Below are 13,978 nucleotides of genomic sequence, written 5' to 3' on the forward strand. Positions count from 1 at the left end.
CATTCTATAATTCTTTCTTGTTTTGGCTCAGGTATTTTCATATTGCTGAGCAACATAGTATGGGAAATAAAAACACGAAGATGCTCTCAGTCAGCTTAGCCTCTATTGAGCAATAGGGTCAAACTTCTGGGAGGGGAGGGGAGAGGAGAGAATGGGAATAGGAAAGAACAGAACAGAACAAAACAGAACAGAACAAATAGGAATAGGAATAGAAATAGGAATAGAATAGGATTCTTTATTGGCCAAGTGTGATTGGATACACAAGGAATTTGCGTCCCATGTATAAGCTCTCAGTGTACATATAAACAGTAAGTAGTAAGTCATAGATCATAACAAATAACATGTTATAAATCATAAAACACCAATAGGATAAGATTACAAATTTGGAAGTGGTCCAATAGATCATAGTAGTATAACAGTATATAGTACACTATAAGACTCCAGAATAGATCACCGAAGAAATAATGATTGACTCACTTCAGGCAGTAATTATTTTTATTGATGATTACATTTATACCATACCTTCCTATTTCTATAACCACGCAAGACAGCTTACAAAAATTGTAAAGACAAGATGATGCAGATCTCTGCTAGTAATTTTATGGGTTTTCCTTGATACTTTTATGGGACAGAAGGTAACAGCTCTGAGTAAAGTTTTTCCCACACTCCATACATTTATGAGGTTTCTCCCCATGCTGGATATTTCTATGGTAAGAAAGGTGGCTGCTCCTGCTGAAGCTCTTTTCACACTCCAGACATTTGTAAGGTTTTTCCCCCGTGTGGATCCTTTTATGGTAGGTGAGGTAACAGCTTTGAGTAAAGCTCTTTCCGCACTCAAGACATTTAAACGGCTTCTCTCCTGGGTGGATGTTTTTATGGGAGGACAGGTGACTGCTTCTAATGAAACTCTTCCCGCACTCCAGGCATTTGTAGGGTTTCTCCCCTGTGTGGATCCTTTTGTGGATCGTGAGATCTGTGCTGCCCCTGAAAGTCTTCCCGCATTCTGTGCACTTTAAAGATTTCTCCCCCGTGTGGATCCTTCGATGGGCCTGAAAGGCACTGCGTTCTCTGAAGCACCTTCCACAGTCCGTGCAGCTGTACGGTTTCTCCCCCGTGTGGATCCTCATGTGGTTAGGCAGGTGACTGCTCCACCTGAAAGTTTTTCCGCACTCCACGCACATGTACGGCTTCTCCCCGGTGTGGATTCTCATGTGGCAAGTGAGGTGACCCCTTTGAATGAAGCTCTTTCCACACTCCATGCATTTGAAGGGTTTCTCGCCCGTGTGGATCCTCTTATGCAGGTTCAGGTTGCTGCTCATTGTAAAACTCTTTCCGCACTCCATACATTTGAAGGGTTTCTCGCCCGTGTGGACCCTTCTGTGAGAGGTAAGGTCAGTATTGCGTCGAAAGCTTTTTCCGCATTCTGTGCATTGGTACGGCTTCTCCCCCGTGTGGATCCTTTTATGGGAAGTGAGGGAACTGGAATGGCTGAAAGTTTTTCCACACTCCGTGCATTGATACGGTTTGTTTTCGGTGGAGACGCTCTGATATAACGTCAGAGGGCAGTTCTCGTAGTAATTCTTTACACGGTCTCTACGTTCACAAGCTTTCGCTTTTGGGTGGATCCGGCAATCTTTGTTTCTATCAGATTTATCTCTGAATTGTTCTCCATACTCTGAATTATCTCCCTTTTTCTTTCCCTTCTGATTTTTTTGAGTCTGGAAGTCCTTTATTTCCATATTTAAAGTACTTGAGAATGTCTCGCCCTGATCGCTGGGCTGGTTGTCGTCACCTTGTTCTAGTCTCCACATAGTTTGAAACATCTCCTCTTGTCCTTCATTCTTAACTGTTTGCAGTGGAAACATCCTTGCCTTCTCATTATTCTTATTCTCTTGCCCATCACCTGCATTGGGTAAAAAATAAAAGTACAGGTAGTTCTCAACTAATGACCACAAGTGAGCCCAACATTTCTGTTGCCAAGTGAGACACTTGTTAAATGATTTTTGCCCCATTTTACGACCTTTCTTGCCACCATCGTTAAGTGAATCACTGCAGTTGTTAAGTTAGTAACACGGTTGTTAAGTGAACCTGGCTTCCCCATTGTCTTCGCTTGCTAGAAAGTCGCAAAAGGAGATCACATGTCCCGGGACACTGCAAGAGTCCTAAATATGAACCAGTTGCCAAGCATCTGAATTTTGATCACATGATCATGGGGACTGCAATGGGCATAAGTGTGAAAAACTCACTTTTTTAGTGCCCTTGTAACTTTGAACGGTCACTAAATGAATGGTTGTAAATCGAGGACTGCCTGTACAGAGCAAAAAACAGCCATTCAAGCAATCTACCGTGTTTCCCCGAAAATAAGACAGGGTCTTATTTTCTTTTTACACACAAAATATGGCTTGGGCCTTATTATGAGGGGAGGGTATATTGTTTTGGGGTTGCCGGGTGGCTGCTCTCTTGCGAGCGGGCTCCCAAAGAGCTGGGCACAGCCTCATGGGCTCTATGGTTGAGAGCGTACAACCATAGAGCGTATGCCCAGAGCGGCCACCGCTGGAAGACTCGGTTTGGAAGCTGCAGAAAAAGCCATGCGGCAGCAGCGGCGGAGGTGTCCTGGCTCTGCGGAGAGAGCTGGGCCAGGGCATTGTGAAGCTGGCAGGCGCATGAGCGAGAGCGGAACAGCTGCTCGCGCAACCCCCCTCCAGCCGTGCAGAGCGCCATTCACTGCCATTTTGAAGGCGCCAAGCCGCGGGAGCTGGGCGACGGCGAACAGGCACTTACCCGGCTTGGCGATACCCCTAGGTCAGTGAATGGCACTGTGCCCGGCTGGAAAGGGGGTTTGCCGGGTGGCTGCTCATGAATGTGGTCGCTTCATGGCTACTGTGCTGCGCTGCTGCGACAGCGCAACACAGCCATTTGCCAACCTAGCGGTATCCCGAAGGCGCTAAGCAACGCGATCACCTTTGCCCCCCCCCCAGTTCCCGCGGCTTGGCACCTTTGGGATACCACTAGGTTGGTGAGCGGCGCTCTGCCTGTCCAGGGGGCTTATTTACGGAGGAGGGCTTATATTTTTGCCCACCAGAAAAATGTGGCATGGTTTTATTATCAGGACATGTCGTGATTTCGGGGAAACACGGTACAGATAGTCCTTGACTTACAACCGTTTGATTGGTGAGCATTCAAAGTTACAACGGCACTGAAAAATGTGACTTATGAACCATCTTTCACAGTTATGACCTTTGCAGCATCTCCATGGTCATGTGATCCTGGAATACTGCAACCATCATAAATATGAACCAGTTGCCAATCATCTGAAGAGATAAGAGGAAGAAATATTCCTCTTTAGCAAAGAAATTATATAATAAAGGAGTCTGGTTCAGGTGGTTATTGCCAGAAGGTATGCTGATTTTCTGGGAGGGCAGAAGAATTAGAATTAACACAGTTGTGGAGGCGGAGGCTTTCACTAAAAAACACAATGCTCTCCTAGACGAAACGGGATGGTACACAAGAAATGAAGGAGGAAGGGGCCGAGGCTCTGCCAACAGACCGGGGGGTGGGTGGGTGGGGAAGGATGCAACATCTAGAAGACTCAGGTCACAAAAGTGATTTGAAACATTATTGCAATTGTTGTTATAATGTAACTTTATGGAAGTGGAACAAAAAAATGATTGAATATAGACTTAGTGTAAAACTCAAAACTGCCAATGTTTATTCAAATGTTGATGTTTTTCTATTTTTCTTTGTAAAAGTTGTGAGATTTGACGGGACTACTTTCCCCCGCATGATGTAGCTGTCAAAATTTTCTATACCTTTTTTAACCCCTTTTCCTTGAAAAAATTTGTAAAAAACAATAAAAACTTGTTAAAAAATAAATAAATAAATAAATATGAACCAGTTGCCAATCATCTGAATTTTGATCACATGGTCATGGGGATGCTGAAAAGGTCATAACTTTGAGAAACAGTCATAAGTCACGTTTTTCAGGGCCGTTGTAACTTTGAATGGTCACTAAATCTGTAAGCTGGTTGTTAAGTGAATCTGGCTTCTCCATTGACTTTGCTTGTCAGAAGGTCGCAAAACCTGATCATCTGATCCCAGGACAATGCCACCATCATAAGTATGAACCAGTGGTGGGTTCCGGATCTGCCTTCGACACCTCCGCAAGCCTCTGCGATGCTCCAGCTGCTCGGTGGAGTGTTGTGCAGGCGCCGTATGTGCCATGTGCATGCGCGGAAGCGCCAAAGGCTCAAAGGACAGGTAAGGAGGGCGGGCGGGCGGGCAGGCCCTCTGGAGCACTGTACTGGAACAGTACCCGGTGCTCCGGGCAGGCTCCGGTACGCCCATACCGGGGCATACCGTCTACAACCCACCACTGGTACGAACCAATTATGAAGCATTCAAATTTTGATCATGTGACCATGGGGATGCTGCAACCATTATAATGGTGAAAAATGGTCATCGGTCACTTTTTCAATGCAGTTGTAACTATGAACGGTCAGTAAATGAACTGTTGTAAGTTGAGGACTGACTACCTATATCTCGAAAGAGATAGAAACATTTGTACAAATCAGGATAAATCAAGGCCCTTACCTAGAGAAACCAGATTTCTTGAATTCTCCTGCATGACCTCACTATGCAAAGCTTTTTGATGGGGGTCCAGTAAGGCCCACTCTTCTTCAGTAAAAAGGACAGCCACGTCTTGGAAGGACACGCTACCCTGAAAGAAAGAGAATGTTCCCAGTGAATGTAACGTCTGGGATGTTATTGTAAGTTGTCAATCTTAAGTCTATCTATCTTAAGTATCTTAAAAAGAACGGGTGTTTTACTTGAAGATTCAAACAATGTGAAAGAAAATGGACAGATTTCAGACCGACCATGCATTTTGGGCCAGAGGTTTAGAATGTGAATGATTCAATGAGAGTATCTGTCATCCATTTCAGTTAAGTTAGATAGCAAAGAAAGACTCCTGGAGGAGGAAGATGAGGAGGAGGAAGAACTGGGACTGTCCTACAAAGATCGCACATCTCCTTTGGCATGTTTGGAGAGGCCAGGCACTGAGGACGATGCTGTTCCAGTCCCCTCGGGATTGGGGGAGGTGGTCGTCCAGACAGAGAGCTGCCTGCCTCAGGGGAGAATCAGCTGCTGACAGGCAGTGGTCCCCATAAGCAGCTGATCCCCCTCTGATGAGGAACAGCTGCCTCCTCCACTGATCCAAGGATAGGGAGAGCAGAGGGTAGTCAAGATCAGAGAAGGAAAAAATAGCAAGCCCTAAAACATTGAAAAAAAATCGGGGAGCATGATGTGCGTACAGTCACAAAACAAAAGATCTACAAAGGTTTTTTTTCCCTGCATCTTTTCTAGGTTCTCCACTTACCAGAGCTACAGGCATAGATGCTGGTTTTGCTTTATCAAAAGGATCTGATTGTGGAAACACAGGGGATGTTGTTTTTCTCCCTGTGAGAAAGGCAAAATTAGGGGAAACAGGCTTTTTGAAAGGCCTGCTTACTTAATGACATCCAGAAAGGGGGAGAAGGGGGAAGAGGAGGAGGAGGAAGGAGGAGGAGAAGGAGGAAGAGAAGGAAGGGGGGAGGAGAAAAGAAGCAGAAGCAAAAGAAGCAGAAGAAAGAAGGAGGAGGAGGAGGAGGAGAGAAGGACAGGGAGGAGAAGGAGAAGAGGAGGAGGAGGGAAGGAGGAGAAAACCAGCAGCAGAAGAAAGGAGGAGAAAAGCTGCAGCAGAAGAAGCACCAGAAAGAGAAACAAGGAGGAGGGGGGAAAGAAACAGCAGAAGGAGGAGGAGGAGGAGGAGGAGGAGGAGGAGGAGGAGGAGGAGGAGGAGGAGGAGGAGGAGGAGGAGGAGAAGGAGAAGGAGAAGAAGAAGAAGAAGAAGAAGAAGAAGAAGAAGAAGAAGAAGAAGAAGAAGAAGAGAGGAGGAGGAGGAGGATTATTACTGAAATCTCTCAAAGGAATTTACAGTTCTTGGACAGAATCTTATCGTACCTGTTAAGAAATTCTGACTTGGATATTCTGAGGAAATTTCGTTGAAGATTAGCTCCTGAGATGGATGTCCTCTTGCCTTGAGGCTTTCAGAGGTCATTCTCACAAAGGTTCCCTGGGCAAGAAATACCATACAAGAAGAGGAGTTAAGGATACTCATATTAGCAGATTCTTATCCTTTGCTTCCATCTTCACAGCCCCAAATTTCCATCAGTGGGTCCATAAAAACGTGATACCGCCACAGTTCGCTTCAAATATGGCCTCTGAAAGTGACAACGGATTAACTTGCCTGCAGATGTTGCCATCATGTTCATAATTCTAGAAAGCTCCAGCAGCAAAACATCTAAATATTGAAGAATGGTGTTACTATCCATCTGGAACTATCAGGATAGAAAACGTCTCACCTGAAATTTCTCCTGCTTTGGTTCTTCTCCGTGGTTCAGGAGGAAGCCCTCTGCCAAGGCCACCGCCTGGGAACTGGTCTCTGGGTCACACTCCTGGATCCAGCTCTTCATCTCCAGGGGCAGGACGGCCAGGAACTGCTCCAGGATCACCAGGTCCAGCATCTCCGCTTTGGTGATCCTTTCTGGTTTCAGCCACCGAGCGCAAAGCTGGTGGAGCTGGCTGCAAAGCTCTCGGGGTCCCCTGGCCTCCTCATATCGGAAGGCTCTGAAACGTTGGCACTGATCGTGCAAATCGACCGCTTCTTCCTCTAGGTTCTTCGGTCCGATTTTTTCTCCAGTGGTCTCAGGGCGAGGAACTTGTCGATGTCCTTCCTCTGCTGGGTATTCTTCATGCATTTTTCTTTGCATTTTCTAACAAAAAAACAAACAAACGGGATCTGCTTTTTCCTGATCTCCAAAGTTTTCTTCCTTGGTAAGATATCAACTGCATGAAGAGATTCTGGAAAAAATCTCACCCCTCCTTACGTATGATGCTTTTGCAGGGTGGATACAAATTGATGGTTGTTTTTTTAAAATGAATTTTTTAAAAAAAAAATTTATTGTTTTAATTAAACAAAAAAAAACCACACAAAAACATTCTTTATTACATCTTCCAGAAAGCATGTCGATTGATTACAAATAAATTTCGTGCGTTACTACAATCATTCTTTATATTTCATTCATATTGAATTGTACATTTTAAATCAAAAATCTTTATACCATCAATATACCATCGTTCTCATTTAACTATATTTGTTTAAACGTGCTTTTGTCTAGAATCATTTATATTTATATTATAATAAAACTAGACAAAAATTTATTACTAGAAGTTATAAGTATCCAGGAGAGATTACATCTTTATAACAAAACCTAAACAAAAAAAATATTAATAAAATTAGTAAATCTTTTCCCCAGGTCCCATATTATAGTTTATATCCAAATTGTTTTACCAGTTAGAGTTATTATTTCATTATTATTGTCATGATGGGTTATCTGTTAACAAATAAACATTTTAAAAACAAAAACATTCTATAAGCAGCTACAACGTTCTACTTATTAATTACCAAAAATTAACTAAGTTTTTATTTTTATTTTTATTATTTTTTTCCCCATTCAATTATGTTTTATTTGGGTTTCACCATTCTTAACTTTCTTATTTTACCCATGACTATTATTTTTAAGTTTTGTTACATTCCTTCATTGATTCTTGTTTCTTTCCTCCATCCACCTATACCAGTGGTGGGCAACCTTTTTTTTCAACTGAGCCAAATCTCGCCAAAACCACGATTGAAATTTACTTTGAGAGCCACATTTTTAAAACCGAAAATACATAGGATGGTACACTGTTTTTAGTTTCAATAAGTTTTTATTGAGAATATTCTGCATGCAAGTATCCACATAGGTCGGGAGGATACAAATAACACAACTAATAAAACAAAAACTTTAGAACGATATTATTTATCGATAACGTTAAATTCCGTAAAATTTGCCTAACAATGTAGAGAAAATTACATCCTGACATTGACTGACAAAGTCACAACCAGTAATGTGAACATTGGCCTTGCATTTCCTTGGATAGTTTGAGTAAGTCAGGTTTGTATGTTGTTGTTTTTAATTTCATCTCTCTCTCCCACTTTCTTTCTTTTTTTCTTTTTCTTTTTCTCTCTCTCTCTGGCTCTTTGTCTCTCTCTCCCTCCCTCCCCCATCTCTGTCACTCTGTGTGTGTGTGTCTGTCTGTCTCTCACTCACTCTGTGTGTGTGTGTGTGTGTGTCTGTCTCTGTCTCTCCCTCTGTCTCTCTCCCCTCCCTTCCTCTCTCTCTGTCACTCTGTGTATGTGGGTGTGTCTGTCTCTCACTCATTCACTTAATCACTCACTCTGTGTGTGTCTCTCTGTCTGTCTATCTTTCTCTCCCTCCCTCCCCCTCTCTGTCTCTCTCTGTCTGTGTGTGTGTGTGTGTCTGTCTGTCTGTCAGTCTCTCTCTGATTCCCTCCCTCACTCCCTCTCTCTGTCTGTCTTTCTCACTCACACACACACACACACACTGTGGTCACCTTGTTGAGTGTTCCAATCACATTTGAAACACTCAACAACTGGCCTGCATTTATGGTATTTTGCAGCATTCTGCAGTTATAGGACCAAAATTGGTTGTCACTCGCCCAGGCTTTTGCAGAAGCTTCCCTCCGAAGCCCGAGAGGAGGGAGGGGAGCGGGCACCCGGCACACAGAAGAGCCGCATTAAAGGGTGTAAAGAGCCGCATGTGGCTCCCGAGCCGCGGGTTGCCCACCACTGACCTATACCATTTATCCCATATCTGGTAGAATTCTGATTCTTCTTTTCCCTGAATTAAATGAAATTTATTTTATTAATTTATTTTAATCAAATGCTTTTGGCGTAGAAATCTATTTAAAGATAGTTTTCTATTTAAGATACATGAATAATTTAGCTTATTCAGCATGAAACGGGGCTTAGTTATGTAGCATGAGGCTGTGTATGCTGCAATATTGGGGCTGTTGGTGGGTCAACGGCTGGTCAGAGGAGGAGCCGCTTGGGACAAAGGATGACAGTTGCTGGTATAGAGCCTCCTACTTGAGGAGGGGGGTTGAACTAGAAGAGCTTCCAAGGTGCCTTCCAATTCTGTTATTCTGTATTCTGTAGGGGGGGGGGGGGTCCTTGGTGTTCTCTGAGTTTGCTTGTTTCCTTGAAAAAGTTTCGTTATCCAAACTAGGTAACATCATCATCGCTACTGGTAGCACTGATGATGTTACCTAGTTTGGGTAATGAAACATCTGCAAGAAAACAAGCAAGAGAGCACCAAGGACCCCTCGTGTCCACCCTGAGCTACAAATATTCTCGGTGATTAGATAATATACTGCTGAAATTGAAGAAACCTTGTTAAAGAACTTCTCCCACTTTTTGATTCTTTGAGAAGAATCCGTGTAAGATGAGAGTTTGCGGGCATGCTCCCACCCAAACTTCAAGCATCTCTTATTTCTCTGCTGGAAGAGGACTTCAATGAGAGGAGAAGGCCCTGGATTTAATCCAGCCATATCTTTTTCATCCTGGGACTGGTCATACCACCTCTAAGCAGCAAACGCTTGGATGGATTCCCAACCACGTCAGAAATGGAACCTAGATGCAGTATTCTAGGTGTGGTCTTACTAAGGCTTTATAGAGTGGTATTAGTACCTCCCTTGATCTTGATTGTATCCCTCTGTTAATGCAATTTAGGATTGCACTGGCTTTTTTGGCTGCCGCCACACACTGCTGGCGGATATTTAACAGGTTGTCCACGAAGACTCCAAGATCCCTCTCACAGTCACTGCTATTAAGCTTGGTTCCACCCAGTCTATATGTCTTCCCGGTTCTGGGCAGCTGTCCTACCTTGCATTTGCACATCTGGATCTCAACTCCGCTTGGTTTTATTTACAGATATTTGTCACTATCGCAAAGCTTGGGGCTTTTTGCTTTTTGCTAAGAGCCAAGTTTGGGGCTGCTTGCAAAGCGCACTGAGCGACCATTCAGCCTCGCAATCGGGACTGTCATACTTTGCTTTTTGTCCTCCTCCTCCCCCCACTCCCTCCCCGCCATCTGATCTAGTCCTCCCTCTCTTTGCTTCTCTTCCCACGGGTTGTTTTATTTCCCTTTGCCTTTCTCTGGACTCAATCCGTTTCACAAGGGGGCAGTCTCGGAACTGACAGAAAGAGAATCTCAAGTGGTGTGTGTGTGTGTGTGTTTGTGTGTGTGTGTGTGTGAGAGAGAGAGAGAGAGAGAGAAAGATAGATAGATGGATGGCTGGATGGCTGGATGGATGATAGGTAGGTAGGTAGATGAGATAGGTAGATAGATGGATGGATGGATGGATGGATGGATGGATGGATGGATGGATGGATGGATGATAGGTAGGTAGGTAGGTAGGTAGGTAGATAGATAGATGGATGGATGGATGGATGGATGGATGATATGTAGGTAGGTAGGTAGATGAGATAGGTAGATAGATAGATGGATGGATGGATGAATGGATGGATGGATGATAGGTAGGTAGGTAGATGAGATAGGTAGATAGATAGATGGATGGATGGATGGATGGATGGATGATAGGTAGGTAGGTAGATGAGATAGGTAGATAGATGGATGGATGGATGGATGGATGGATGATAGGTAGGTAGGTAGATGAGATGGATGGATGGATGGATGGATGGATGGATGATAGATAGATAGATAGATAGATAGATAGATAGATACCGATCCTCTCCACCGACCCTCCCTCCCTTCGCAAGACAGCTTTGCAATCAAGAGGAAATACCTTGCTTTTTTCCCCCTCCGCGGCTACCCCTTCTCTTCGCAGAGGAAAAGGGCACCACTCGGTGTCCCTCCGTTCCTGCAAGATCTTCCTGCAGTCCCCTTTGCCTTTGGGGAAGTTGAGGGTAAGGAGAAAGGGAGGATAATGAATGACGCCCAGGAGGAAGATTCCAGCTGATGCACTCGCTATAACTTCCTGTCTGTCTCTCCCCACCTCCCCAAATTAAAAAATCCCCTGCTTTCAGCAGATAGTATTGTCAGCCAAGCTATCAGGCGCATGCGCGGTTTCCTAGGTGTTTTGGAAGTTTACAGAGGGCGCCCCCTGCAAGGAGAAAGGAAGAATGGAGGAGTGCTTTTTTTCCCGGGGTTGGTGATGCAAAGATGATGGAAGTAAGAGGGGGAGGGGGAAATACCCTCCTAAGAGAAGAAAACCTCGTCTTTAGATCTATCTAAGTCGGGTTTTTTTTTTTAGAACTTGGCAGCTTTAAGATGGGTGGACTTCAACTCCCAGCATCCCTTAGCAAACTCGATGGTTGAGGGATGCTGGTAGTTGAAGTCCGCACCTCTTAAAAGTTGCCAAGTTTGAGCAATGCTGATCTATGCTACAAAACAGATATTGTGTTTTTCCCCTGCTAAACAATAGCAGCTTCCCAAAGTATTTTGGAGAGCATCGAGACTGTTATTTCCTTGCAACCATGCAGGAGCTACTGTATTCTTCCCATCCAATCTCCCAAAACATCCTGTGATCCTTTAGGGAGGTCCTCACTTGCTAGAGAGGTGCAGACCCGCAAGTGGAGACTCCACTTCCGGCCCCCTTCCGAGGAATTAATTTTATCTGCATGCAGCAAGCCCTGGCAAGGGCGTTTTGGACATGCTCAGTTCCGTTCTGAAGCTCAGGAATTGCCAGTACTGCAATGCTATGCTTCTCACTCTGCCCCCTGGTGGTTCCTGCACCTTCCTGCTGCCTGGAGACCTTGCAAAGGATGGATGGGTAGAAAAATTATGGGAGAGAGTAACAACGGTGTGTTAAGGCTATCAGAGTAGGTAATGGAGGAGGCCTCCGCAGATATTATTGTCCTATAGCTAAGAAACCCAGTTTTTCATGCATATGTTTTATTAAGCTGGTTTAAGTTAGTTTGCCTTTTGGTACTGTCCAAACCTAGACAGCATACTAAAAAGCAGAGACATCACCCTGCCAACAAAAGTGCCTATAGTCAAGGCTATGGTTTGCCCAGTTGCAATGGATGGCTGTGAAAGATGGACCATAAGAAAGGCTGAGCGCCAAAGAATGGAGGCCTTTGAACTGTGGTGCTGGAGAAAACTCCTGTGCTTCCTTTGGCTGCAAGGTGATCAAAGCGGTCAGTCCTAGAGGAGATCAACCCTGACTGCTCTTTAGAAGACCAGATCCTGAAGAGGAAACTCAAATCCTTTGGCCACCTAATGAGAAGGAAGGACTCACTGGAGAAGACCCTAATGCTGGGAAAGATTGAGGGCAAAAGAAGAAGGGGACAACGGAGAATGAGGTGGCTGGATGGAGTCACCGAAGCAGTCGGACACAACTTCGCAACTAACAACAACAGCAAAGTTAGTTTGAAGAACAAATTGCAGTTGCATTGATGTAATCTGCCTTATCAATAATGTTTTCCAACTCAGCCAAGAGTTGTACCCTAAGTAAGACACATGTCCTTAAAGGCAGAAAACAGCCTCAGTCTTCAGGCCATACGAAAACAGCTTCAAGCAGAAGGGACTGGTCTTTTGGAATGGAGATTTGGCATCCATTCAGAAACACTGGGCCAATCTATTCATAAATAAAATGCCTTCAGCCACAAACTCTCACAGAAGGCTGGACCTAGTGGGATTAAGAATTTACATCCCCCACCCACCCACCCAAATGCTAAAGACAGGACATGTCCTTTAGGACATAATAGGGTTAACCTACCACCATTGGAATAGTAAAAAAACAAGGCTCACTACATTGCACAACCCCCTGGAGCATCTCAATCACCAAAGATCCATCCACTCACTCACTCACTCATTTTGTCAGGCCCCCAGAAAGATGCTGCTGTCACTGAAGTTTCTGAAAAGCAAATAAACAGAGATCTTCTTTCCTTGTGGACAGTCTCCATTTTATTTCCAGCGTTTTTTTCTCTCGGCTTGGAACCAGTCTGCATTTTTCTTCCAACAGGCAGGGGGGAAATCAACTTACCTTTGCTACTGGTTCGCAAATGTGTGAGTGCATGTGCAGAATGTCAAAAATGGGACGTGATGACGTCTGGGTGGGTGGGCGGAGCCTCCCGCTGCCAGCGCTACTGGTTCGCTCGAACTGGATTCAACCAGCTGAATTTCACCACTGCCAACAGGTATAAAAATCACTCTACTCCCCATGCTATGATTCCTAAATAAATGGAGAACCTCCTCTCCTGCAGCTGGCGTCCAAATTCATTGGCTCCTGCGTCTTTCTCCTGGCTTGCAACCGGACCCACAGAGTGATCAGGATGATAATGGCTGAAATTTTATAGGCATTTTCATCCCAGTGATGTACAGGTAGTCCTTATTTACAACAATTCATTTAGTGACCGTTCAAAGTAGTGGTGGGTTTCAAATTCTTTAGAACCTCTTATGTAGGTGTGGCCTGCATTGTGGGAGTGGCTTGCTGGTCATGTGACTGGGTGGGAGTGGCTTGCCAGCCATGTGACCGAATGGGAGTGGCTTGGCAGTCATGTGACTGGGTGGGCATGGTCAACTTGTAAAATGTGGTGAAACTCACTTAACAACGCTCTTGCTTAGCAACCAAAATGTTGGCTCAGAAACTCTGGCATTTGAAGCACGCAAGTCTTAAAGCTGTCAAGTCACAAGACCCTTGCACCCCTAACCCTTTAGAAAAAAAGCCCCCAGGGGTGTTCAAACTTGAGAGCTTTAAGACTTGTGGACTTCAACTCCCAGAATTCCTCCTCCAGTCATGTTGGCTCAGGAACTCTGGCATTGAAGTGTGCAAGTCTTAAAGCTGTCAAGTTACAAGACCCACGCACCCCTAACCCTTTAGAAAAATCCCCCAGGGGTGTTCAAACTTGAGAGCTTTAAGACTTGTGGACTTCAACTCCCAGAATTCCTCCTCCAGTCATGTTGGCTCAGGAACTCTGGCATTGAAGTGTGCAAATCTTAAAGCTGTCAAGTTACAAGACCCTCACACCCCTAACCCTTTAGAAAAAAAAACCTCAGGAGTGTTCAAACTTGACAGCT

At 44.6% G+C, this 13,978-nt stretch overlaps 1 protein-coding gene across 1 annotated transcript; it reads right to left on the reverse strand.

Annotated features, from left to right (window-relative positions):
- Window positions 1-247: 247 nt before the first annotated feature.
- On the reverse strand, window positions 248-10,999 carry LOC309391898 (uncharacterized protein). The gene is made up of 6 exons (XM_081952727.1): window positions 10,743-10,999; window positions 6,399-6,809; window positions 5,998-6,109; window positions 5,375-5,454; window positions 4,591-4,717; window positions 248-1,903 (listed from the first exon to the last, which is right to left on the reverse strand). Exons 2-6 carry the CDS (start codon window positions 6,804-6,806, stop codon window positions 600-602), a joined length of 2,031 nt encoding a protein of 676 aa, XP_081808853.1. The 5' UTR covers window positions 6,807-6,809; window positions 10,743-10,999; the 3' UTR covers window positions 248-599.
- Window positions 11,000-13,978: the final 2,979 nt, after the last annotated feature.

This window comes from Natrix helvetica (assembly GCF_964273705.1).
Source record: "Natrix helvetica genome assembly, chromosome: 1".
Classification (NCBI taxonomy): domain Eukaryota; kingdom Metazoa; phylum Chordata; class Lepidosauria; order Squamata; family Natricidae; genus Natrix; species Natrix helvetica.